General features: G+C 30.8%; 1 protein-coding gene across 2 annotated transcripts in view; it reads left to right on the plus strand.

The window, feature by feature from the left end:
• The window catches only part of PCCA (propionyl-CoA carboxylase subunit alpha), a 447,428-nt gene that overhangs the window by 215,825 nt on the left and 208,098 nt on the right, over window positions 1–23,505 (plus strand). For both annotated transcript variants that reach the window (XM_031958625.1, XM_031958626.1), the window contains 2 exons: window positions 3,893–3,961; window positions 5,986–6,061. In XM_031958625.1, the coding sequence (XP_031814485.1) occupies window positions 3,893–3,961; window positions 5,986–6,061 (145 nt within the window). The remainder of the gene's footprint in view (window positions 1–3,892; window positions 3,962–5,985; window positions 6,062–23,505) is intronic.

Raw genomic sequence — 23,505 nt, forward strand, 5'->3', positions numbered from 1 at the left:
GTAAAAGAAAAGCGACTGTTTAATTTTGTGTATACATATATATACTCTCATCTGAGCTAAATAATTATTTCTTAAATAGTTTTTGCTACACAAAAAGAACAAGAACTTATAATCAAGGTAGTCAAAATAATAAGTGCATACATATATATGACACTGTCAACTTGTGGAATGACAAGGCTGTACCATCTGTGAATATGATTACTCAGTATGATAACTTGAATGGAATATTGTGAAAGATTACAGGAAGAATGCTGAATTTGAAGATGTTATTGGATATATGATATATTTCACTTTTAAATTGTTTTTGCCCATGTGTTTTCAAAAAGGACTTGACCTTTTTGAGACTTGGGAACTTCATGCTGTGTTCAAAGCTCAAAGGCAGGAAAAAAATGGTAAAGATTTAACTCCCAATACATGACATTAAATAGTAGTTAAGAAAATAACTGTCACAAGAACATATCTAAACATTTTTTTAATCAAACAAAAAAAGTATTAAATAAGAATTTACAATGATTACTCTAGTAGTTAGAAGTTTTCACCATGTTGTAAGAGCTAACAGGATGTCAAACATTTTGCCCTTGCAAGTTTTTGCAATTTGCAATTTTCAAACGTGAGACCTGTTGAAAGTACAAGTGATAATGGACAAACTATACCCCCTACGGTCTTTGTCCCACCAAATCTTTCTTCAATTAATGCTGCAGCAGGAGTTTTATGTAATAACATTTGCGCTTGTGAGCCATCCATAGAAAGAAAAAACAATTAAAATGCCTTAAATGTTCTGCTTACTGCTGTTATTTGCTTGTGTGAATGTTGCATGTCAGCTAAATGGACCAAGGAACAGATAAAGTGATTGGGTGCAGGAGAGTGCACACTAAGCTTTGTCTATCATTATTGCTGGGAGCAATCAAATTGATGCCAGCAGGACAGTAGATGCGTTGACAGCTGTAATTATGTATCTCCATGGTGATCACTTTTGGCCTGTCATGGAAGCCCACAAGTCCCCTCCCTTGCAAGCATTTAATCAGATTGGGCTGTCACTTGTCAGGTAGACATGGCGGGCTGGGAGTTGTGCTTAGGGGGAGAGGTGAATTGAAAATGAAGGGTGGGAGATGCTTGATAGCTTCACGTAGTCTATGTCTGATACTGAAGAAAAATTTTTTTTAATTATACTAGAGGTTTCTGAGCAATTTAGAGGATCTCATATGGAGTTTTGGGGGTGTTGCCTTCTTTTTCTCTTTTTTCTTTTCTTTATTAAATTATATATCAGCTCTTTTTTTAATGTGATCATTTGGTCCTTTTTGGGGACACTAGATTATATACTTTTATGAAAACCTTGGCTTTCATAAATTTATTTAAATGTTCTTTTTCAAATACAACCTTTTTCTTTCTCAAAGTTGCAGATTCGATTTTAGGTTTCTGGCCTCAGAATTGTTTTGAAAAGTAATGTTTTCAATGTGAGCTTTTGTTTTTCTCTGAAATAGTTCTTAATATATTTGAGTTTTCATTTTGAAATATTTGATGCCTATTTTATGTAGCTTTGGTTATTCCTATGTCATGTTGATTTGTTTCAGCTTTATCCCTCCCCCCCAAAAAAAAAAAAAAAAAAGGACAGTATGGTACAGTGGAGAGGTCATGGAACTTGGTTTTAGAAGACCAAAGTTTCAATTCCTTTTTACTCCTTACTAGCTGTTTATTTAGTCTTGGATAAGTCACTTCATGCTTAGAGATTGTTTTCTTTTCTGCAAAATGGGTTATTTTTACCACAACTGCTGAGAATAGTTAAAAAGAAAAGTGAAAACAAAATGTTATCTGTATCTCCCCCCTCCCTCACCACCACATATGTTTAAATGTGAGTAGTAATTATTTTTTATTACTATTCAATCTGTTGAGTTTACTATACATATCACTAAAATAATATGATATGTGCCTTTGTTTATTAAGAATTTAAAGATTCTTTGAGTAAATAATCATGGGACATTTGGTAATTTCATGTAAAATGATGCTGTCCAAGTTTCCTTACTCCTTGTAATCCTTTGTCATATATGATCTTTATGATCCAGTTTATTTTATTGATTTAATTTATTAATGTACAGAAAATGAACTGAAAAAAGAATGTATTCAACTTGGAACACTGAAAATATAATGTGAAGCGAAAATCAAAGAAAAACTTTTTGATTTAGTTTGACATCTTAATTTATCATCACCTTTGAGAAGAACGCTGCTTTAAAGATAACACAATAATAAGATTACTTCTTTGCATATTTTGCCATCTGACCAAGAAAATTAAAGGGTTATATTACCAAACTGAGAAGAAGCTACATATTAAAGAAGCTTAAATAATAGAATAATGTGGTATTCATTGTTTTCAAAATTGTTCTCCCTTTTGCTCAGTATTTGTTATATTAATATGCATTTGGCAGAACTCTTATTTTATCTAATTGAATTGCATTTAAAATTTTGTTGATTAATTAAAATTCATTTCATTTTGCATTTTTAGACAAGTATAAGCATTGGCATAAATAATAATTTCCTTATATTTGCAAGCACAGACATTACAATACAATGTATATTCTTTTATAAACATTTATAGGGATTCATAGTTAACAAAAAGAATTAAACCTGTTAGTTTATATTTTTGGTGTCATTTGTATAATAAAGCCATCATCTTACCCTCATGTGGATACCCTAGTCAAGAGGTTTTACATGTGGTCCCTTGATAATTGCCTAAATTAAAATATTAAAGGCCTAACAGCCGCTGTGTTGACCTTTTTCTGCCTTGCTGCAGACAGATGAGCTGCTGTTTATTAGAAAGGTTTCTTCCCACAGGTGAAAATCTTTTTGAGCTTCTAGTCTTCCTTATCCAACCCTTTTACAATGTTGTGTATCAAAGTCCTGCTGTTCTAGTAACTTCTATCAAATTTCTCTGTCCTCAAGATCACTGGAATGTGTCTCTCAGTCCTGAATTATTTTGATTAGCTCTAAAATACTTCACATTCCAAAACTCAACAGCAACAATTTAATAAATATTGATTCCCCAGCAACTGCTCATTTTAAAAGTTTTATGTAGTTAACCTTAGTGGCACATTGATGAAATCAAACTGAGAGATGAAAACAGGACTCAGAGGAATACTAACTAACTTGTTGGCTAGTTAACAGCAATCAGATTCTTCAAAAGGATATTTTGAACTTGTGCTGTTATTTTTTTCTCTCTCATGAAAATTGCAGACTCAGAGGTTTAATTGAGGCTATGTCCTTACAAAGCAAAGCCATGGATAAAGCTGTGTAAACATTAAAGCCTCAGGAGAAAACAAATGCAACAAAAAATATATATATTTTACAGTTAAGAGGGTTAAGCATAAAAAGAAAGTGTTACATACATGAAAGCCACAGGATTTGTATTCTTACAATAACTGATAAGCTGATAAGCAGTATTCTAAAATTTCTAATGAATATACCTTAGTCAGGTCTCCATTAGAGCTCTCAGAAGGGTACAGTGGGGAATGTGTTATAGAAAGGGCAGCTCATGCCAGACTTTAGGTGGAATACACCAAAAATAAATAGAAGGTGCATTCTAAAATTCCACTTTTATAAAAACATTTTATTATATGCATATATTGCTCTGCTCCTTATGGTTGTTTTTTTTAGTGAAAACAAAGCAAATTCTTCTGTATTTAAGAGATCAAAAGTGCTTTTGTCTTTTCTTTAAAGGAGAAATGTTAATTCAGAGTAAATAATAAATGTGTGTTCTTCCTTAAAATAGGGAGAAAATTTAAAGCGTTCTGCATAAAAAGAATGTTTACCTTTTAATTTGTCTATAATTTGGCCTTTTTAAAAAGATCTATAGAATATGGAATCATTTTCTATTGATTCTTTTCTTTTTTCTTTCTCCTAGGTTCGAGTTGACAGTGGGATTCAACCAGGAAGTGATATTAGTATTTATTATGATCCAATGATATCAAAAGTTAGTTGTTTTTCTTAACTTTCTCCTTTGACAATTTTTACTCAAATTTCAATACGTGAACTTAATTGTAACTTTAGAAAATTTGATTTTCATTTTAATCATGTCCTGTGTAAATCCTTGAAACATGAAGTATACATGGTGAAATTGAGAGCAGAGCAGATTTTTTTTCCTTTTAAGGAATTTTAAAATGTCTTTTTCTGATTTTTTTCCTTTAGCCTTAGTTAAAAAATTCTGGACAATAATAAATTATATGATAATCTGTAAGTATTAATGTAATAAGAAAAATAGTAAAATAAATGTTAAAAATGAGTGAAAAGAAAAACTAGTAAATCATGAGATCTAGGAAGAACATAACTGCTTTTTGTTTTCTTGTAGCTAGCACTATATATTGGATGTAAATTACTTTTTGCTATTTTGTAGTTTGTAATTAAGCAATCAAAAGTGTGTTTATTTAAGAGAGTAGAGGTGTTTCCTATTTGTTTTGTTAGGTCTGTACCATTCCTAGTAGCTTCAGGGTCTGTCTATCTAGCTGTGAAATATTTAGAATTTCTTAAAGAAAATTTAAGTACACTGAAAGTTAGTATACTTTGGATCTTAGTAACGGAAAGGAAAATTCTTTATTCTTTTATGATGAGATTGACTTTATTCCAAAGGTTCCTAGGAGAATCTGTGTTATTTTTCCAGAATTGGACATATAATGTTTAAAGAATTTACCACTATTCTTTTATGGAAACATAAACATTAAACATTCTGAAAGGAACCCATTTGATTCCTATACTTTTTGTATGTTAGTTTTTATAATAATGCAAAAGTTGTAGTGTTTCATTTAGGTATATTTTATCCATATATGTGGAAATTAAAAAAAACTTTAAAAATTAAAATACTTTACTTGTAAAGGTATAAGATGTATATATGTTTAAGTATGAGAAAATTTGTAAGTGTAAAACTTTGCAGAATGATTATAACCTGTATAAGTAAAAACTTTGGGGGCAGAAAAGATGGTATGTGTAAGAGGTAAAAAAAAAAAAATTATCAACAAAACAAACTTCAGACTTCATTGTGGTGAATAGAGCTATATCAGAGATAACAAAACTTTTAAAAAATGAATATACATCTGTTTTACATTTACCATATCATTTGAATACTCACAGTAAAATATGGACCAAAAGTCTATAAAGTGGTTAATTCTAAAAAATAACTTAAGTAAAGCTGTTTTCAGAGTTCATTTGCTAAAACTGATAGGCCTAGCATGATAGGCTAAGAATACATACATTTGCTAAAAACAAACTAATAAGTAAAAACAATTAAAGGATATTTTTGTTTTAGACCTGACTGAGGCTAGTTGCTTCACTCAGAGTTGTAACATATTAACTTAATTTTTTAAAAGTTTATTCTGTAATGTTAAAAAAAAATTGGCAAGGATGTAGCACTGATTCAGTTGAACACAGCTTCTTGCATCTATATTTGCCAGATGCATACTCAGGAAGGTGTGTAAAGCTGAAGAAATTCTTTTGCCTGGGTATTTATACTAAAATGACCAGGAAGCTATAATTGTGGTTTGAATCTTAGTCCCGTGGCCAACTAAGTCTCAGGGACAACTTCTTTTTCTTTTAGGAGAAAACTAATCTAGCTGCATGGGATAGATGTTTCTACTACCATATCAGATAAATGTAAGCATTCTGAATCAGATCTCTATTAGCATAATGGTATTTGGAAAAAGACAACAAACCCAATAGAAATAGTGGGATCTTGATATTGCTTAGATTTTAGTTTACCTACTTGCTTGTTTTTAAAACTAATGAACCATACAATCTTACAAATACACACACACATGCATGCTCGTGTACACACACACACACACACACACACACACACATTCTTAAAGGCAATTTTGGAAAACTTTTATACTATGTGTGGATATATCTGTGTGTGAAAGAGAGGGAGAACATTTCTATTAATGTAATTTGTCATATTTTTCTTAAATAACTGGTCCAAAATAAATCAACATTTATTTTTATATTTAGTTAATTTCTTATGGTTCTAATAGAACTGAAGCACTAGAGAGAATGGAAGCAGCTCTGGATAATTACGTCATTCGAGGTAACTACAAAAATGTGGGGTTTGTCTTATGGTGTTGTATGATGTGTTGGCATATACTTCAGGAAATGGTTTAAAGATATAGTAATTAGTTAATGAAATAAAAGTCTTTAATAATTGCAAATTGAAATAAAAAGTTTGTATTAAAAATAGATTACTACTAGATTTTGCATATGAATTTTGAATTTAAAGTTTTTAAATTTACAATTCATATTTTATAATAGTTTGCCAAAAAAAGATTATGAATTTGAATGTTTTCTAATAGATTCAATGAAATATGAAGAGTTAAGACTATTAGAAGAACTATAAGCTATATTAATTGATTAATTTGTTTTCTTGCCTACTACAAGGTATTTTTCTGGTTTTAGTTTAATCAGTTCAAACAATTAATTGGTAGTGAATGTTAATATTTATAAAAATATTTTAAAATATAATAAAGCCTTACAAATTCAGGCTAGTTTGGGGAAGTAATCTGAATTAAACAAAAGTCTGTCTTCTTCAATTTCTCCCATTTTCAAAGTGGTTTCTTTTTGGTAATTTTCTATCTCTCTTCCAACTATTTGCTCATTTCCCATGCATGCACTGTTTTTTTCTCTTTTCCCTTCCTCCAATTCCAGTTCTAGTTAGCATAAAAGTAATACTGGTGATAATCAGTATCATGCCAAGGAAAGTCAGGAGTTTCAGTTCATATTAGACATAAATGCCAATGCCATGTGAAGCCCTTCAAATTTCCTAGACATTCTGTTTAGATTCACCATTCATTTTATACTTCTGTTTTTAAACATTTTATTCTTTTGTTATCATTTTTCTTCATATAAGTCATTTCAACTTTCCTTTTCTTTCTGATAAAGAAAAACAATAGGAAAAAAATATTCAAAATCTTGATCACATTTTTAATGTAGACCCCTTTTCTCCTTTTTCATTTCCCTTTCACAATTTCCTACCTCTCTGAGAACTTCATTGATTTTTCATTTACAAGTGTACAAATTCTTTTTAGGGATCTTTTTTATTTTCATTGCTGTAACTGCTATGTAAACTTGGTTCTGCTTTGTTTGCACTTAGTTCTTAATTTTCTTGTTTCTCTGAATAGAATCAAAATATGTTAGAGGTAGCATTTAATAAGTTAAATTTGTTCTAAATGAACAACTAAGTTAAGGTGTCTGTCAAGGCTTGGCAATGTTATACTATATTTTCAGTTAAGATATTACTACACGTGGTGAATCATGAATCGGCTTACTGAAACTGTCTGAATGGTTGAAATCACCAAAGCATTCTAAACACAAAGAAAGGAGTTCAGGACAAATGGAATATATACTTACTTGATCATTTTCAGTTTTTTTCCCCAAGTATTTCTAAGATAATCTATTTTTCACTTGTCTTAAACATTATGTTTATTTTTTTAATTGTATTTAAACTCTTATTTTATTTTCTACAACTCTAAGATTTAAAAATACTTGATTGTAGGTTTTTGTGCATAGATTTGACTGAATTAATGATATTAAATCTGTTGCTTACTTCCTATAATTGACATTATTTGCAAACTTGATGTTATGAGTTAATTCAAATACTTTTTTTCCGATTTAATCAAAACATGATAGAGTACTTTTGTTATTGTCCTAGAATTCTATAGAACTTAGACTACATTTAAAAAACAAAGTCATTTTGTAGAAGAAAATGTTGCTTTTAATATCACTCTCCAGTAAAGCATCTACAAATTAGAAGGTCTTGAAGGATACCTCAATAGATGTTCTTCATTTGATAGGCCTCTATCTAATTAGACATCAGGTTCCACGGGCCAGATGCGGCAGCTAAGGACGATTATCCCCCTCACCCAAGGCTATGAAGTTTCTTTATTTAAAGGCCCACAAAACAAAGGTTTTGTTTTTACTATAGTCCAGCCCTCCAACAGTCTGAGGGACAGTGAACTGGCCCCCTATTTAGAAAGTTTGAGGACCCCTGAATCTTAGAGAAATATATGCTCTATAAATATTTACTGCTGTCATTAGTCATTACATACTTTTTGAATGTCTACCTGTGGTAGGTGTTTAATTTTGGAAGATAACACTTAAGATTGAAAGATAGCACTTAGAGAAGTCACAAAGAACCCTGAATCTATAGTCAGAGGACTGGCAAATATGTATCTATATATATCTATATATATTTAATCTTGAACATTCATGGGAATAGCATTTTTAGAAATGGCTACAAAAGTTGAAAAAAAAAAAGTGAGTGTTGATGTGTTGATACATTAAACCTATAGGCATGAGGTTCTTGCTTCCAACAAAACACACTCTTTCACTAGGGATTACTGAAAATATATTTTTCTCCATATAATTTTTTATTAGAAAAACATTAATTCTGATCATATTCACTTTTCCTTACACAGTAACCATGAAATAATCCATAAAATGCAATACACATAATAAGATCAATAACATGCAAAACTTATTATCTTGCTAGTAGTTCCCTAGAATTATGTTACCTTTCATGCTAAGATCTCAATTTAAAAACATTATTTCAGATAATACTATGTGGCTGTAAATGTTTCTACATTAGTTGTCCTTTGAAAACCAAAGGACTTTAGTCATTGCTGTTGGAAAATGCTGAGATGGGGAATATCCCAATATTACCTATAACCGAATATATGGGAAGCTTTTTACAACTGTGAGGTCCTTAGTAGGATACTGATTGCTCCACAAACTTGTGTGATTGTCTGCCTGTTATTGTTTTCCTCTAATGTACCTAACTGGAAATGTTTGTGGCTGTCAAGGCAAAAATGAAATTACTAATATAATTATGCAGATGCTTTAAGTAGGGAAAGTCGAATATGTGAATGTTGACAATTAATTGTATATAAATACACACACACACACACACATATATATATATATATATATATATATATATGTACATGTGTATGTGTGTTTACACACATATATATATCTTGGATAGCAAAAGATACTCAGATTTTTTTCCTCACTTAAACACTTAGAACAAATTTAACCTAATCCAGGTGAGTAAGGATAGCAAATTTTACTACTCACAATGTCCTTGTGGTTGATAATCAAGTTGCAGTCTAGACCACCCACTAATTGACTGCTCCTTAGGTCAGCCTTCCATTAAGTCCCCATGGATCTACCTAGTTACAACAATCAGATATAAGGGATATAAGGGCAGAAAGTGAGGAGATTTGGGCTCTATTAGAATACAAGCGCTATTGTATGCCCAACCGATTATCATCATTTTAGATATAAAGGGCAAGGAATTCATACATATTCACATGCCTATGAATAATAAATTGCTTGACTTCTAATTCTTTGAGCAATTATGTTCCTTCTTGATATCAATTTTATCTAAAGAAAGAACTATGGCAGAAATTAGCCTGACAACATCCGACACCACATTATATAATAAACTCAAAATGGATACCTGATCATACATGTAAGATTCATTTTTGATCACTAACTGATCTGCCTATGTATCATGTACCTAACATTTGGCTTAGTCAGGTACACTGAGAGTTAGAAACCCAAGGAGATAAAGGATAGGAGGAAGATAAAGTTGCAACTCAGGACCCTGACTCTGTCTTGGAATGTTATTCCCCAAATCATCATTTGGCTGCTAGCCTAATCCTTTCATCCATCTTTGAGAAGAGAAATGTGGAGATGGGACCAACCTTTTTCATAACTATCAGAAATAGTTGCTAACTAGCTACCAATAGAAAGATCGGCTCAAGAACCTTGGATAGATAGCAACCCCAAGGATGCCTTTCTTACTTTATCAGGAAATAAGGAAAGTTGTGTCTCTTCTTTGCTTAACTTTACATCTTTAATTTCTTTGTCTTGTTTTATTGCTATTGCAAGCATCTCTGGGAATAGATAAAGTATTAAACACCCTTGCTTTAATCCTGTATTTATTGGGAAATCTTCTAGTATGTCCCCATTGCAGCTGATGCTTACTTTTTCTTTTAGATGGATATTATGATATTTTGTGATAGGAATAAAAAATTCCCTCTCTGCCTATACTTTGTGTGGGGTATGTGTGTGTGTGTGCGTGTGTGTTTTTAAAACAAAAACATTTTGATAAATGTTATCAGAGGCCTTTTCTGCATGTATTGAGATAACCATTTGGTTTTATGTTCTTGATGATCTTATTTTTTCCCCCTAATGTCACATCATTCTTGTAATCTTAGCATAAAACCAGTTTTATACTGATAAATGATTCCTTAAATGAATTACTATAGTCTGTTAGGATTTTATTTAAAATTGTTGAATGAATAATAATATTTCTCTAGTTATTTCCTTTATCTTACCCTTGTTTTAGGGTTCTAGGACTAGTGTAGTTTTATGATTTCTTATTTCATGATGTTGGAAACAAAATTCTGAATGCTAAAAGAGCATAATGAACAAACTTAAGATGAGTGAAGCAGTTTAAACTTTTAATATATTCTTCTAGATATGGGTTATGAAGCTCTGCATGAGTATACACACGCAGAAACTGAGAGAGTTTTCTTATCCTATTCCAGAATGCAAGTCCCTGCCTCTGTTACTCATTGGAACGAGATTCATGTGCTTCTTGATGCTTCTTTTTCATGTTACTCATTAGTATGTTTTCCCCTCCTACCACATACATTGCATTTCAGAAAATGGCTAGGCAACTAAACCCAGAAGTAGAGAAATTAATATTCATAAAAACAATGCATACTCCAGCTAAGCTATGACCTTTATCATACTACTACTACTACTACTACTACTACTACGGCTTCTTCTTCCTCCTTCTCCTCCTCCTTCTCTTCTTCCTTTTCTTCCTCCTTGTCCTCTTCATTCTCCGCACCCCCCAGTTTTATCCACTTTTGCTGGTTTCAGAACTCTCCTTCTGAACTATTTCCTTTTTGGAGCACCTGGATTTGTTCTATGGAAACATAAAACTGTCCATTGTTTCTCACAATGACATTTAAGGTTTTTTGATTTTTCATTTTTGGGGAGGTTTATAAACTTAAAATGTCTCTTTAGTGTTAACCTCTTCCAGTTTCATCTCTTGGGATCATATAGCTTAGTTAACTCTGATGTCAAGCTTTCTTCAGACTTCTTTTATTTAGCATCTATTCCTTTCCTTCTTTCCTTCCTTCCTTCCTTCCTTCCTTCCTGCCTGCCTGCCTGCCTGCCTGCCTTCCTTCCTTCTTTTCTTCCTTCCTTCCTGCCTCCCTTCCTTTCTCCCTCCCTCCATCCTTTCTTTTAGATTATTAACAAAGAATGTGGTTTTAAAAGCTATCTTTTTTCCTTTAGATATTGCACTACAAGAAGTTGCTTCTTTCACAAATTATAATAAAGATCTCTATCTGGGTTCTAAGTAACTCTTGATCAAAGGAAAATTTTATGTTTGTGTATGTGTTTTTATTGTATACATATAATATCACATACACACATATAAAATTGTGTATGTGTATACACACACACATACATATACATATACGTATATTTTCTCTGAAGTGACAAGGGTCCTAACATCTTTCAGAGTTGTTTTTCTCTATGATGTTATTTTATGAATTATTCAATTTTTGTTTATTTTGCTCTGTATTTTTTCTTGAGGTCTTCCCACCTTACTCTGAAATTGTCCATTTCATAATTTCTTAAGGCATAATCCTTTTTCATTCATATTTCACAAATTGACCATTTCTCAATTAGTTTCAGAATTTTTCAAAAGATAAAAATATTTTGTAAATAAGGACTCTTTTCTTCCTTCTTTGATTTCTTTGCTGATTTAACATTACTGTTATACCTAGATCAAATGATAATTACAGTTTACTAACAGTTTTAAACTGCTTCCAAAAGGCTGGATTATTTCACAGCTTTACCATCAATATAACAGTGTACCTGGTTTCCCACAGCCTTTCTGACATTGTTTACTTCTCTTTTGTCATCTTGGTCAGGTGAATTGGTTACTTTAATTTATATTTCTCTCATTTTTAGTTTTGAGAGGATTTTATAATTTTGATCACTTTGTTTTATTCCTTTGAAAATTTTCTGCTCATATATTTGAACACGAATTTATTTATTTGGGAACTTTGATGTATTTGAATCTGTTTCTTTATATATCTTAGATGTGAGATCTTTTATAGAGAAATTTGTTGCAATGACTTTTTTCCCTAAATTATGCATAAATCAGAAGATCATCAGAGAAAATTAATTCATAAAATACTTACAGAAAAATGTTGCCCAATTTGAAGTTACTCTAGTGTTATCCTAAATTATTCTAGTGTTATCCTAATTATTTCAATTTACAAGATGGAAAGAAACGATCCTATTTATAGGGCTTCTCAGGGTATTGCTGATAAAAATTTCTCTCATCAAAAAACAAAATCTTTCTTTCTATTAAAAACATTAGTAGTTAGATTATGAGGACTTGTTCATCCTACTGAGATTTGGAGGATAGTCTACTGTGGATAAGAGTGGCTTTTATCCAACACAGACATGCCGACTTCATCAAAGAAGCTTTCACTCCTCATTCTTATTCTCTCATGTGTAAGAAGGGCCCTAGTTTAGGATCTTAGAGCAAGTTTCAAGTTTAGTTCAAATGAAAATCACAGATTCTTTGTAAAAGCCACTTTAGTTCTTTCATTTTAATATGCATGTTAATATATTTATACAGCTATTAATACCGTTAAGAGGGAACATTTAATATTCTTTTTATCTTACACTGTTGAATGAAGATTGACATGTATGTCTTGGATAATCATTATTGCATTATATATGGCAGTTAAGCGATCCACTAACAAACAACCATTTATTAAGACTTCCATGTGCCAGGAACTGTTGTAGTTGTTGAGGGTACAAAGAAAAATTCCTATTCTAAAAATCTTCTCTCTAGTTTGCGAGGTTACCACATAGTAGGATGTTTATTTCTTGCTCTTGTCATATTTTTGATGGTCAGTGCCAGCTGAAGAGTAATTGCTATCTATAGTCACTTACTCTAATTGACTAAGCTTTTTATAGGCAAGACTAACAATCTCAAATTATAGCTCAAAATTATAGTTGAATTATACTTTCTCTACAAACTTAAATGCTGTTTAAAGCATTTCACATTAATAAAAATTCTTAACTATTTTCAGAGCATTTAATTCTTGTTACAGTTAAAACAAGACTTAAGTGCATAAAAGCCTGAATATAATTTAACCATTTTTTGAAAATATAGGAAATGAACAAATGATTTTTGTATTATATATTCTTTCCATTTTCCATGAAAATATTTTTTCCTTTTACAGAATATTTATCATCAAATATTTTAAATGATCACTTAGTTTATTTGTCAGTCTTCTAGTTTTCTGTCTCATTTTCAGAATTGCTTATTATTTTATAAACAGATCAGGTACTTCTTTTTAACCATTTAAAAACATTTAAATAGAACATATTTTTCCCCCATTAATTATGGATTAACATATTACATGCTTTTTTACTCATTACCATTTCCAGTTGCATTGCTTTATTAATTGTGCTTCATAAAGACAGAGATTGAATCTTAATTTTCTTTATATTTCACTTAAATATTTTTGTGTTCTTTTTGCATTAATAGCTGTTGTAACTAATTAAATGTTTTATCTTTATAAACTGTTACTCCAGAGGATAGTCAGTCCAATTATGATATATTTTCTTATTCTCATTGATATCATCTATTTCCCTCCTGGTTGTTTTTCTATTTTGCTCAAAGACTGGCTTCTTCTTTTTATCTTCATCTCCTTCTGTCATGCACAGTGACTTCAGAATATATCTTGATTATCCAACTAAAATATCTTGATTGTCCAACCATGTGACTTCAGGTGAAAGAAACTTTATTAACTGAAGTGCCCTCTGTCTCTGATACCATTTAGTTGCTTGTATGACTTAATATCATATTGAAAGAATGTAGGGTATGTACAGAAAAGCTTAGTACCTTTGGTGTGAAGGCTGCTGAGTCCTTTTCAGGACTGTTTTCCACCCTTAGTGTCTATCCAATTCTTGTCTGTGGTTCCAAGAATTGGCTGTATCATCATCAGCTACTCCATGGTACATCATTTTTGGTAGACAGGCAAATTGACGATAACTGGGAGTCTCAATCCCTTTGTAAGTTAGGGGAGGTATCTGACCCAAGTATGTGAAGACTTCCCCTGGTGGAATGGGGAGATGAGAACAATTCCTTCCAATGGCCATCAAGGCTTTTTAATTTTTGTATATATTGCTTTCTTGTTTCTGCTCAGTTTATTCTATATAAATTTATACATTCTCTGAAATCATCTTTCTTGTCATTTTTGTGTGTGTGTGTGTGGTGAATAAAATTTTATTTTAGTCATATTTTATTTAGCCATTTCCCAAATGCTTAAATGGTAATATGTAATATAAGGCATCTCATTAGATTCTGGTTGATTTTTGCTATTCTGAGATATTTGATACAAAATTTTTTCCTAGGTGACCTTTCCCTTTGATTTTATCTATCACAATTTTGCTGGTGCAAGAACTCTACAATTTTTTGTAATTAAAATAATCTGTTTAGGTTTTTTAATTTTATGTATTCCTTGGTAAATAAATAATTCTTCCACCTATGGCTTTGAAGGGCATATTAGTGGTGGTTTTTTTTTTTTTTTTAATTTCTATGGTATCAGATATTTCAGTCACATGTCTGTTTTGTATGTATTGTGTTTTGTAATTTATCAGTTATACATTATTGAGATCCATTATTTCTTATTCTCCCTTGTCTAGTATTTTTAATAAATATTAAATGGTTTTGATGATTGCTTCTTTATAATATAGTTTGAATGACATGAACTTGTCTGAGATAGTTAAAACATTGAATGATAGGGTTCAAAAAGATTTTGATGTAGCAAGGTATCATGCTAAATCTTTTAAGTTAACATGATGAAATATAATAGAGATAAATTTAACATCTTATCCTTAGATTTTTAAAAAAATTACTTTCCTAAGAATAAGTTGGGTGATAACATCATTACACAGGGATTTATTTGTTTTAAAAAAAACAAAAACAAAAAAAGTTATTTAATGTCTGTTTTTGGCTAGATATGCTGTATTAAGTATTAGAGATACAAAAAGAAAGAAAAGACAGTTCCTGCCCTGAAGGAGCTTACCATCTAAAGATTTATGAGTTTTAATAGCATATGAGTTGTATAAGTCCAAAAATTTGGAATATCAGCTTAGAAAGTTATAATAGGATTATAGTATCATGCATGTAAAAACAGTAGGGAGCTTATATGCTTTCTAATCCCAGAGTCTACCTCACTTGCTCATGATTATAACTAAAAAAAGGCAGAGATATAAAAGCAAGAATTCCCTGACTCCAAGTTCACTCTTTGATGCCTTCTCTTAGCTTGCAACATAGTTTTTTAATTTATTTAATTTATTAAATCATATTTAGAGATATTCAGATTTGGTTGTTAGATTTTAAGAGGGAAATTGCTGAGTTGTAAAATTTTCAGAGTAGAGCATATTAAAGATTCTCAATTGGATGCCATTTAAAAAATTTTCCTACTTAATATTTTATTATATTTTTTATATATAGCTTTTTATTTACAAGGTATATGCATGGGTAATTTTTTTCCGCATTGACAATTGCCAAACCTTTTGTTCCAATTTTTCCCCTCCTTCTCTCCCCCTCCCTCAGATGGCAGGTTGACCAATACATGTTAAATATGTTAAAGTATAAGTTAAATACAATATATGTATAAATAACAGCAGTTATTTTGCTGCACAAGAAGAATCAGACTTTGAAATAATGTACAATTAACCTGTGAAGGAAATCAAAAATGCAAGATGACAAAAACAGAGGCATTGGAAATGCTATGTAATGGTTCACATTCATTTCCCAGAGGTTTTTTTTTGCTGGGTGTAACTGGTTCCATTCATTATTGAACAAATGTAACTGATTTGGTTCATGTTATTGTTGAAGAGAGCCATGTCCATCAGAATCCATCATCATATAGTATTGTTGTTGAAGTATATAATGATCTTCTAGTCCTCCTCATTTCCTTATCATCAGTTCATGTAAATCTTTCCAGGCTTTTCTGAAGTCCTACTGCTGGTCATTTCTTACAGAACAATAATCCATAACATTCATATATCACAATTTATTCAGCCATTCTGCAATTGATGGGCATCCACTCAGTTTCCAGTTTGGGGCAACTATAAAGATTGCTACCACAAACATTTTTGCACATATGGGTCCCTTTCCCTTCTTTAAAATCTCTTTGGGATATAAGCCCAGTAATAACACTGCTGGATCAAAGGCTGTGCATAGTTTGATAATTTTTTAAGCAGTGTTCCAAATCGCTCTCCAGAATGCGCATGCCATTTTATAAAGATGACCTGAAAGAACTAGGAATGTTTAAGGGCATGAGACTTAAGGGAAATGTGGTAGTGGTCTTTGAGAAGTTGCACGGATTTTGCTTGATAGATTAGTAGATGTTCTTTTTAGCTATTCTGAAGAAGCTTTGGAGATATACATTTATATTTGAACTAAGACCACAACAGGATTATATGATGATTAATTCTAATGGACTTGGCTCTTTTCAACAATGAGCTGATTCAGGTCAGTTCCAATAATATTGTGATGAAGAGAGCCATCTACACCCAAAGGGAGGACAAGTGGGGACTGAGTGTGGACCACAATATAGCATTTTCACTCTTTCTGTTGTTTGCTTGCATTTTGTTTTCCTTCTCAGTTTTTTTCTTTCCCTTCTTGATCTGATGCTTCTGGTGCAGCAAGATAACTGCATAAATATTTATATATATATTGGATTTAACATATATTGGATTAACTGTTATCTAAGGGAGGGGGTGGGGGGAAGCAGGGGAAAATTTGGAACACAGGGTTTTCCATATATAAGTTTTGAAAAATTACCCATGCATATGTTTTGTAAATAAAAAACATATATATTTGACCTAAGAAAAAAACTTCACAGTTTTGAAAAACTAATTTTTAAGAAATCTTGGAATTCCCTATCATTTAAGATTTGCAAGCAAAGATTAAATGATCAATTATCAGCTATTTGTAGAAGGGATGGGTCATTTATTAGCTCTTTATACAGGGTATTATTTTACAGATTTTAGAAGGATTCAAACATAGATTGTTTTAAATGGCTTCTGTGATTCCTTTTCCATGGTTGTAATTCTGTGATCCTATAAAACATTAATCCATTGATTCCCTTTTTGTTTTATTCTTTGGGATACACACATTGTCATGGTATTGCTGAATAAAATTGTATGCAGAATTTTATTGCTATTTGGCCATAGCTCCAAATTGTTCTCCAGAGTTGTTGGATCATTCACAATTTTCACAGTTCCACTAACAATGCATTAGTGTTCCAGTTTCTCCCACATCTCTCCAACGTTTATAATTTTCCTTGTCTGTCTTATTAACCCTATCTGATAGAGTTGTTTTAATTTGCATTTGTCTAATCAGTAATAATTTAGAGTATTTTTCATAGGCCTAAAACACAACTTTGATTTCTTTTTCTGAAAACTCCTGTTTATATTCTTTGACTATTTATCTATTGGGAAATGACTCATATTTATAAATTTTACTCAGTCCTCTATATGTTTGAGAAATGAAATCTTTGCCTTTATACTTGATATAAAAACATTTCCCCCAGTTTCCTCCTTCCTTTCTACTGTTGGCTGCATTTATTTTGTTTATGCAAAACCTTTTATGCAAAGCCTTTAATTATCAGAGTTAACAAAACTTTTACTCTTTGTAGATTGCATGATGCTATATTTAGTGTGTCCTAGAGACTTAAATAAAAAATTAGTTGAAATAATTAACAACTTTAACAAAGTTGCTGGATACAAAAGAAGTCCATATAAATAATCATTTCTAATTACTAACAAAGTCAAACAGAAAGAAATATAGGAATTCCATTTATAATAATTGTAGACAATATAAAATTCTTGGGAGTCTATCTTCCAAGATGAATCCAGGAAGTATTATGAACATAATTTAAAAACAATTTTCACTAAAAAGGCAGATCTAAATAGTTAGCAAACTATGAATTGTTCATAGATAGAGTGAACCAGTATAAGAAAAATTAATTTTTCTTACATTGATCTCCATATTCAGTTGTACTGATCAAACTACAAAAAATATTTTATAGATCTAAAAAATATCCAGAATTTATCCGGAAGAACAAAAGGTCAAGAATATCAAGGAAGTCACTGTTAAGTATGAAAATGTGAAAGAAGCTGACCTAGTCTTACTAAATCTTAAACCATAGTATAAAGTAGTAATTTTTTTTAAAAAATCTGGTACTAAGAAATAGATTGGTTGATTACTAAAGTAGATTATGTAGACAGAACATCATAATAGATTACCATAGTAACATATATTATGTTAAATCCAAAGATACCAAACTTTAGGTACTATTCCCCAAACTCATTATTTGACAAACATTACTTGGAAAACTTGTAAACAACATTACAGAAACTAGGTATAAACCACTATCTCATGCTATATATCAAGATAAGATCAAAATGTATACATAATTTAGACGTAAAGGATGATACCTTAAGCAAATTAGGTATAGATGAAATGATTTACCTCCCAGATCCATGAATAAAGGAAAACTTGAACCAAAAAAGATAAAAGAGCAATATGAAATATCAAATGGATAATTTTAAATACATAATATGTCTGATGGATTAGATTAGAAGGAAAGCAGAAAACTAGAAGAGAAATTTCTAGCAACTTTCTCTTATTAAAAACCACATTTCTAAAATACATAACGAACTGAATCAAATTTATAATAATACAAATGATTCCCAATTGATAAATGGTCAGTGGACATGAACAAGTAAGTTTCAGCCAAAACAAAGCTATCTTATAAGGAAATATGTTTTAACTCACAATGTTTTAGTCATTGGAGAAATGGACAAATTAAAACAATTCACACCTGTCAGTTTGTGGAATGTAACAGAAAAGGAAAATGACAAATGTTGGAGGGATATGAGAAAAGTGGGATACTAATGCATTATTTATAGAGCTGTAAACTGATCTAATCATTCAGGAGAACAATTTGGAACTATGGCCAAAAGCAATCACACTGTATCCTTTGACAAAGTTATATCACTGCCAGGTTTATGTCCCAAAGATTTTTTTTTTTAAAGGGAAGAAAATAAATTCTTTATAACAGCTTTTTATATTAGCTAAAAATTGGAATTTGAGAAGATGCCCATTAGTTGGGGAATGGCTGAACAAGTTGTAGCATATGAATGAACTGAGTTGTAAGAAGTGACAAGCAAGATGCTTTCAGTAAACCGTGGAAAGATTTATCTGAACGGATGCAAAATGGAGTGTGCAGAACCACGAAAACATCATATATAATAACAGCTTAGTATGGTGAAGAACTTTTAAAGATTTAGCCCTGTTTTTAGCGATATAATGATCCAAAACGGTTCCAAAGTACTCATGATGAAAAATATTATCCATCTTTGTAGAGGGCTGCAGATAGTGGGGGACTCTGAGTGAGGTATAAGACCCTTCATCCCAGAGTAAACCTGCTAAAAATATCTGGTTTGACTCCCCATTTTCCCTATGGAATTTCTCACCTCCCTCCCTGAGTAGAACAGGGGTGGTCACACCCTCCCTCCACCCCTGTTCTACTTGAAGCAAGGATACTTGAGCAGGGTGTTTACTCAGTGTGATTGGTGAGATAATGGTTCTCTAGTTCACATATACTGAGTGTGATGTAATGATGTGATCAGACTGAGATATTTAAGGGCTGAGAGGACTGGAGATGAGAGCTCAATCTCAGACTCAGACTCAGACATGGGCACAGAGGAGACACAAGACTGAGACAGAAACAGCGATCTTCCTGGTGGCTCTCCTGCCTTCATCCCTCCTCCACCTAAGACCAAGGCTCTTCCAGAGATCCTCCAGCGAGCTAGTCTGGACATTACACATCTTCAGAGAACAAGCTGTTGTCTTAATACAGACTGAAGAAGAAAAATAGTATGCATGTTCAATTTTTGTGAAGATTACTGAACCCAATTGAGAAAAATAATGTGTATGCTCCTTTCGAATCCCATTCAATTTTTTCCTCAAAGTTTGACATTCCTAACTTTTCTAAAATTCATCTTTTTAATTTTTCTTTTTTGGTAGATTTTTCTGGATCAGAGAAAGAAAAATTGAGGTTCCTCAGTAATACAGTTTATTCTGTATTTATTTCTAATGATTTATTTAACCTTTTCTGTATAAATTGGGATGCCATGCCATTTGTTGTATATATATTTAGTATTGATATTACTTCATTGTTCATGGAATCTTTTAGCAAAATATAATTTCCTTTTTTATTTTTTTTAAATTTGCTCTATTTTCTTTTTCTGAGACCAATATGCAAAGATAGTTTTCAACATTTACTCTTGCAAATCCTTGTGTTCCATATTTTTCTCCCTTGCTCCCTACCTCTCCCTATCCCTTAGCCATTTGCTACTTTAAAAAAAAAAAAATTCTTAATAGAAGCATAAAACTTTTTGTTCACTTCCTCATTTTTATTCTGTGTCTCTGTTTTCAGTGTATTTCTTTTAAACAACATTTTGTTGAATTCTGGTTTCTAATTGTGAAATTATCCCATCCTAGTCAACTCATACTGCTGATCTCTGGCTACATATGCCCTGATCTTGATAAAATCATTACAAGTTACAATGATTATTTTTCAGTATAGGATTGTAAAACAGTGATTTCTCTTTAATTTTTTTTTTTAATGCTTCTCTTGATTCTGGTATTTCAAAGCAAAATTTTCTATTCATTTCTGGCCTTTTTATCATGAATGCTTGAAGGTATTCTCTTTCATTAAATATCTACTTTTCCCCCCTGTGGGATTATAATTATTTTTTTGAGCTGATTATTTTTTATTGTAATCCTAATTTATTCCCCTTTTGAAATATCATATTCTAAGACCAACAAAATTTTAATGAAGAAATTATTAAATATTGTGTGAACCTAATTGTTGACTACATGTTATTCAAATTGTTTTCTTTCCTGAAACTTAAAATATATTGGTTTTGATCTTGGTGCTTTGGCATACACTATTCTGGGTAGTTTGGGGGTCCTTTTTAGGAGTTTGTCAATGGATTCTTTCAGTTTGTATTTTATCTTCTTATTTTAATATGTGTAGACAGTTTTCCTTGACAATTTCTTGAAATTTCATATTTAGAATCTTTTTTAAATCAGGGTTTTTAAGTAGTTTAATAATTTTAAAGTTGTTTCTTTGATCTGTTTTCCAGATAAGTAGTTTTTCCAATGGAATAATTTACCTTTTCTTTTTTTTTTTTTCATTCTTTTAGCTTAGTTTTATTGTTTCTTGGTGTTTCATGGATTTATTAACTTCTGCTTGTCAATTGTAATTTTAAGGAATAATTTCTTCTGTGAGCTTTTCAAATTTTTCACATAGCCTGTTCTGATTTATAAGTCATTCTCTTCAGTGCATTATTGTGCCTCTTTTATTATCAAATCATTGATACTTATTTATTGCTTCAATTTACCTTCTTTTCAAAGTTTTTCCTTCACCTCTTTTCTTTGATATTTAAAGTCATTTTTGAGCTCTATCAGAAATTCTTTTCTAATCTGTTACCAACTTTTTTTTTTTTTTAGGTTTTTCTTGTTTTCATTCAGTATAATTTCCATTTTTTGAGTTTGTATTTTGTTTTTCTCTATAACTTCCATTTTTTTTTTTTGTTTGTATCTTGATTATCAGCAAAGTAACTTCTTATGATATGGTCCTTTTTTATTTGCTCACTTGACTTTTTTCATTCTGCTACTCCATAATTTTATTGAAAGTTGTTTGGATATAGGAAAGGTCAACTGAGTGTGTACTTGGGTCTTTGTATATCAAAACTTAGAGTCATCAGCCGCCTTATTGTACTGGTTGCCTTATTATATACTTTATAGTTTATCTGTTTCCTTCCAAAATGGAACCATTTCTATTACATTTTCTCATTTCTTAATTAGAAATGAGGAACAGTATTGTTTTTCTTTCCTGGTACTGGAGAAATTAAAAGGGAAAGAAAACTTTGTTTGTTATCAGAAAATAACTGATAGAAGACTCAAGGTCATATATCTTGGGGGAAGGTAGAAGGGATACTTTTCCTTCAAATAACAGTAAAATGTAGCTATTTCTTGAATTTTTTTTCAGGGGATGGTAACCTATAAAAGCTGAATTACGTTTTGATTTACAGATTGATAGAATTAAAATATTATACAATACTCATTATGATGCTGCTTGTTTATGAAAAGCCTAATCATAAGAGCCTTCTTATTAAGTAAAGTAAAACACAGTGTTTATTAAAAAATATGTACTTTATAAATTATATTTTTAAAAGGAAATAGTCTTATTTAATACCTTTTCTTTTATTCACTTTCTTAAATTATGTTTATGAAACCTTTCATTAAGAAAATTGTTCCTATACTGATACACAGAATTTGAAATAGGTAGAATTTGTCAATACTAACATGATGTTAAAAATCACAACTTTAAACTGAAAATTCAAATTGAAATGCAATTGTGATCCTTTAATTAAGGTATATAATATTTAAAGTCTATTTGTAATATAGTAATAGATCTTTGTTGTCTTGTAGCATTATACTTTTAGCCCTCAATAATTATGCAAATAAAGGTCTTTTCATTAGATTTAACATAATTAAACTCACAAGAAGTTAAGCATTAAATTGTTTATCTATGAAGTGTTTTGCAGAACTCCAATTAGGTATGTACACATGTAAATGCAGATTTTTGTTTGCATATGTCAAGCTGACAGATGTTAATACTGTAAAGAGCTAATCAACACTGAATATGTTTAGTGTCACTAAAGAATAAAAATATCTTTCTTTGAGCATGACATTAAAATGTTTTATTTCCTTATAATACGATTTTTACATACTATTCTTTTTAAAGTGATTTAAAATTTAAACATGAGTAAAGGCATTCTATATTTTTAGATGATGGTGTATTTTTGAAGAATGGAGTAGGGCATACTGTGGAAGCTGGAACTTGAAAAAATAATTTCAAAAACTATGCTTATCATTCCCCACAGTGATATAATATTACCATGTAGATACAAACTTGATGTTCTTGAAATGTTAAAACATTTTACTTTCTTTGAAATATTTACCAGAAAGTATATTTTATAATGTAATATAATTAACCTTTGCAGCATACAGGAAAGCGTTTTATTAAACTTGTTTAAAAAAAATTTTTTTTTAAATTGATGTACAGGTTATGTGATTACCTGTTTGCTAAGTTCCTTTCTTTTTTTTTTTTTTAAAGAAATACTGTTATAAAGGTATGTATAAAGCATAAAACTTCAGATAAAATGAGTGTTTAAAATTTTCGTTGTAGAGAAATTGAGGTTATAATTTCTAAGAATTAAAATGAAGTCATAATTAAGACTCATAATTATATTTTGTCCAAATATCTT

Source organism: Sarcophilus harrisii, chromosome 3, assembly GCF_902635505.1.
Source record: "Sarcophilus harrisii chromosome 3, mSarHar1.11, whole genome shotgun sequence".
NCBI classification, from domain to species: Eukaryota; Metazoa; Chordata; class Mammalia; order Dasyuromorphia; family Dasyuridae; genus Sarcophilus; species Sarcophilus harrisii.